This window comes from Neopsephotus bourkii, unplaced genomic scaffold (genome assembly GCF_033783945.1).
Source record: "Neopsephotus bourkii isolate Nb327-2 ecotype Australia unplaced genomic scaffold, CSIRO-AGI_Nbou_v1 NB_1279, whole genome shotgun sequence".
Classification (NCBI taxonomy): Eukaryota; Metazoa; Chordata; class Aves; order Psittaciformes; family Psittacidae; genus Neopsephotus; species Neopsephotus bourkii.
In genome coordinates, this window is record NW_026901764.1 from 2,215,010 (window position 1) to 2,220,182 (window position 5,173).

Here is a 5,173-nt window from a genome sequence, read left to right on the forward strand (position 1 = left end):
TGCATCATCACTCTGCCCTCCCCAGCAGTCTGGGAGTCCTCCTGCTCAGCCCAGAAGCCAGCTGCAACAGCCTCCAGCAGTCACTCAGAGAGCATCCTTCTGCTCAGAAGTTGTTAATGCCCCTTCATACTAAAACCTGCATTAACTCAGCAGTCCTGGTCTATTTATGCATAAGCAGCATGCAGACCACATAGCACTTGGCTACTTCTACACTGAGAATAGGGGGCTGGCAACTTCAGGAGCTCTGAATTGCTCCCTGGAGGAGTCTGCACCCTTCCACTGATTATGTGGAGAATCAAAATCCATACTTACTGCTTTGATGGCAAAAGTTAGGTGGCACCAGTACTCCTCCGGTCAAAACTCACGTAAGACCCAGGGTGTAGCTCTCCCACAGTCCCAAACCTTGTGGCAAAGTGGAGCTGCATCATGAGTTGAAGGTCACCACTTCGTTCTGCACACACTTTGTGAAGCTTTGTCACTAGTCCCAGGCAAAGAAAATAATCCTGTTTCCTCCACCATCTCTTAGGGAAAACTGCATAGAGCAGCCATTTAAATAACTTGATAGTGGCTATTATAAAATTTACAGTATATTTTGCTATATTTTATGACAAATGCAGAATGATGGTCTGCAGGTTTTCCATTCTGCTGGACCCAAGAGTACTCAAAGGATATTCAGTGTAACAGGTCAGATTCAGCAATTGGGATGGTAGTAAAAAAGGACAGATTCACCAGCTCAAAGAGCCAGTGCTGAACTGGTGAGGAAAGAGTAAAATCTGAATTCCCAACTCTTTCTTTTCACAGCTGTTAAGGGTTCAGTGGGTTGAACTGCAATCCTTCAAGTTCATCTGTTGACTCCAACACAAAACTATTATAAACTGTGCCTCTAAAACACGTGATGAAACATTTCTTTAGAGCTATTTATTCCAACTGCAGCAGAGGAAAGTTTTCAGAACACCCGGCATTTGGTAGAAGAAAGGTCTCTTGAGCTTTGCACAGGGAGGAATTATTTGCATACCGACGTAAGTTGCTTTTTGATTATTTATTTTTCCTGAATCATTGAATAAAATAATGCTTCTAACTTGTCTCCCCTTTATGGGAGTATGGTCAAGTAAAACAAAATGAGGTTTAAATGCCTAGCAGAGTATTTCTATATAGGTTTTTTTTCTTTAATCATGTGGGTTGGGTGTTTTCTAATTCAGCATAGAACTCTGATGTGATTTGATATGCATTTTCTTTCCTCTAATGTTTTCTATGTCTGAAGAGCAATTCATTCACTTACAATAGTAAAGCAGAGTTATGATAGACTTCAAGCTTCAATCAGCTGTGTGTTTTGCAAGCTTACAAATTACAGGTAGAAAGGAATAATTTGGGGTATCTTTTTTCAGATGTTTCTTTTGCATCTTTGATCTGAAGTTTGACCATATACATACATTCTCCTCCAGGCTTTAACTCCCGTATGCTGAAGATGGACCATGCAAACATGACCCAAGCCATGCTTGATGCTGAATCCCGCAACACAGACAAGAGCAGCAGCAATGAGTATTTTTACATTCTGATCGTCATGTCTTTCTACGGGATCTTCCTGATAGGGATAATGCTTGGCTACATGAAATCCAAAAGAAAAGAGAAGAAGTCCAATTTGCTTCTGCTCTACAAAGATGAGGAGAGAGAATGGGGGGAAGCTGTGAAGCCTCTACCAACCATATCGGGGCTGAAATCTGTCCAGATCCCCATGATGCTGAACATGCTGCAGGAGAGCATGGTGCCATCCCTGTCCTGTGCCATCTGCTCAATGGAAGGCAGCAGTGTGAGCTCTGAATCTTCTTCCCCAGATGTGCACTTCACCATCCAGGAGGAAGTGCTGGATGCTGAACTGGGGGAAGTGTCAGAAACGCTGCTCAATGAGAGCAGCGAGGGATCTGCAGAAAACATCCATAAGAACTCCTAGCACTTGCAGGGCTCCCTTGATCAGCTGCCAAAGCGTGAGTGGAGCTCCCACTAAGAACTTTTGGTTCTACTGCCCTATCCTCCAATGAACTCTGAACCAGGTATCTGTGCCTCTGGGCCCAAGGTGTTCCTGAGAGCTGGCAGGACAAGGAAGCAGTGGTACCCAACTCCAAAGTGTAACTTGCACATAATTGGGATGCTTAATTTCAATTTTTCCATTATTATTTCTTACCATAAAAGCTAAGAACAAGGAGAGTATGTATATTTTGTAACAAGGTAACTATTACTGGCATGTTCCTTCATATTTTGGAATTCTGCAGATATCTGGGGAATGTTTAGGGAAGTTACCCTAACACAAGTGCCTGGTTGTTAAAGATGATGCATAATGCTTATTCACACAAAACTGTGATAGACTAGAAGTACTTTTACTGTATTTTTTCCTATAAGAAATCACAGCCAACAGGAGATTTGCTCAGAAGCCTCAAAAGCTGAAAATCTGGAGATGCTGTAGTTGAAGGGAGATTGCATCATGGCTGGAGACTGGCTTCATCACAGAAAGAATGAAAGAAAAAGAGGGAAAAAAAAGAAAAAGGGCATCAAATTCCTAGGAGGTTTGTAAAGCCCAGTTTCAGATCCATACCACTATATCTATCTTTGCTTTAGTTGTACCTGTCCTGGCTGGGTCAGGTTCACCAACTTCTGCTGCAATACAGCCTTTGACTGAGTTTCTGGTAGGAAAAGTGGTTTTGTTTTTGGCTTTTGTAATTTTAAAGATGTGTACATTTGATCACTAAAGGCACGTATCTGTAAGTTAAAGATGACATTAAAAGATCTTTGTTACAAGGTGTAAGATGCAGAAAGGCTTGAACAAATGCTGCTCTGTTACCCCCCCCTTGAAAAATAGGTGGAATTCAGAATAGGATTTAACCTAGCAAGGGAGAAATCCTGGCCCCACTGAAGTCATCAGCTGAGTCTTCCTGACTTCAGAGGACATGCTCAAGATTTTGTGCTTCTCCATTGGAGTTAAATCCTCCATTTGAGGTCAGTACAACTGTACCCATTTACATTGTTAAAGAATCTAGACTTTCTGCTGTATTTAAGCCAGTGTAGATAAACATTGCATTATTATTACATCTTTTTAACAGCTTGCATGTGACACATGCATTTCTATAAAGTCATTAGTAACTAGTTTTTAAAACCACCACAAACTCCCCCTCCTAACTTAATGGTACTGTGATTTTTTTTCAAATGCTCATGAAATTAGTTACTAAATTATTGCACTGTTAAAAGAAGTAAGAGTGAACATAAAAAAAATAATATTTCACTTGTATCTTATATTTTTTAATAACTTATTACAATGTTTGGATTAGTTCTGAAGCATGAGGGCTGAAGAGCCTGAATCTAAAGCTTTGCACAGCAAGATGCTTGCAAAATGTCTCCATGTATTTCCTGCGCTATAATGGCTCTGTGATTTACCCATTTGCAGTAGAGCTTGAGAGACAGCTTGAAAAATATGAGTGCTGAACAGCAGAAACATACTGAGGCAAGATCCTAATGTACTTCTGCCGTTTGGTAGGAAGAACTCTGCTTTTGGCTGAAAGAGTTAATATGATGTAGCCTGCAGAGGTATCACTGTCTGTCTAATCACAGCAGAACAAAGGTTCCATTGTGTTCAGAAAGGGCCTGATTCAGTTCAGACTGAAGGCAGTGGGAGTTTTTCCATCGACTTCAGTGAACTTTGGATCAGACCATATAAAGCTTTTTGGTAGATTTATTCCAAAAGGGACTGTTTTAAGTTTGAAAGAAGCCAAATTAAGTTTGGCGCTTTGCCTGGAATCACTTGAATCCTGAAACTTTCCAAATGAGACTGACATGCACGAGTTGTCACATTTTCCATTTCTTTCTCATTCGTCCTTTTACTTTTGGTATAAATGTATTTGTATCTGTAAAAAACCTGATGTACATAATTCCTAATATTGAGTTGTATATAATTGTCTCATGTATTTAAAGTTTATTGTTTCTACTGGCACTAATTTTTATTTAAATAAAGAAACACAGTTCCTGGAAAAGTTTCCATGTTTATTCACTATCTCAAGTGGATTTACAGTAGTGAGACTGGGCAAAATTTCTACAGGATCCTTAGCCTCTTTTTGAAATGATTCCTTGTGTTTGACTGTGGGCTGAGCACAGGGCTGAGCCAGGTGCTCCAGATATGCCTTGCGTCTATGCTGGCTCTTCTATGCTGGGCAACTTCCTAATACTCAGCTCCTGCCCATATACAAGCAGGGCTGCAGTGATACCCTGAGTCCTCCTGCAAAAAGCTGGTGGTGCTGCAGAGCCATTGAGGAGGCTGGCAAAACTGAGCTGCTATGAAACCTTTCGTGTCACTTACCCAGCCTCTTGACAAGTCTGCGTTTTGAGTTCTGGTTTCAAATTTACGTTGTAGCAAATTGGGTGGGCCAGGGTTAAGGTTACGGGCAAGTTTCTGACATGGGTCTCTGTTCCCCCTGGATTTCCAGTACATGGTGCATAGCTGGCTTTGTCACAAGTTTAGACCCTGTTGCGTCATATCCAACATTAGGGTTAGGGGAGGTTTTGGGATTCTGGCTCCCAATGCAGTTCAGAAGTGTTTAGAGGCAGCTTTGCACTTTCATCAAGCTGTGACGGTATGTATAGGGTCACAAGCACTGTATGAGACCTACTTTCATGGGGTAATTTGAGGTTGTTTCAGGGTGCTATAAGGTTGCATCTGCTTGCTTTCCCACAAAAGCTGTTCCCCTGTACTGTGTTCTCTTCACTCACTCCCTAATAATAATTCTGGAGCCTATTCACAAGCTTCTATGGACCTAAAGCTATCCAGCAGCAAGGCTGTTTCCCTCCAGCAATTTAATCTCCCAAGACACCCACAGTGTCCTGGAATAGTGGGTAAGTAATGTTGTATCTTCCACATTTACCCATGCTGCTGTCTCAGTGTTTCAGTGTTTCCATTGCCACAATAATGAATCAAGAGACTTCTGACAGCACTGATGATAAGAAGGAAAACCAGTACGAAACGTCAATTACAGTGCTGCTTTATGGATCAAAAAGCTAGCTTATTCCAGCAGTTTCTTGCATTAAATTGAGCTATAAAGCTAAACACTGTGTGCTTTGGTGTCTATCTACACTGAAGTGAGCTAGTAAGCATGAAGATGTGACCACCTTCTTGCAGACTGTGATAGAGCTATCC

The 5,173-nt window shown here is 41.4% G+C and overlaps 1 protein-coding gene across 2 annotated transcripts; it reads left to right on the plus strand.

Moving 5' to 3' along the window:
- Positions 1-747: 747 nt before the first annotated feature.
- Positions 748-4,019, plus strand: KCNE4 (potassium voltage-gated channel subfamily E regulatory subunit 4). 2 transcript variants are annotated; one of them, XM_061365155.1, is made up of 2 exons: positions 748-1,019; positions 1,386-4,019. In XM_061365155.1, exon 2 carries the CDS (start codon positions 1,457-1,459, stop codon positions 1,946-1,948), a length of 492 nt encoding a protein of 163 aa, XP_061221139.1. In that variant the 5' UTR covers positions 748-1,019; positions 1,386-1,456; the 3' UTR covers positions 1,949-4,019. The 2 variants fall into 2 exon arrangements, with proteins under 2 accessions (XP_061221139.1, XP_061221138.1); XM_061365154.1 differs by having other exon boundaries at positions 761-1,019; positions 1,443-4,019.
- Positions 4,020-5,173: the final 1,154 nt, after the last annotated feature.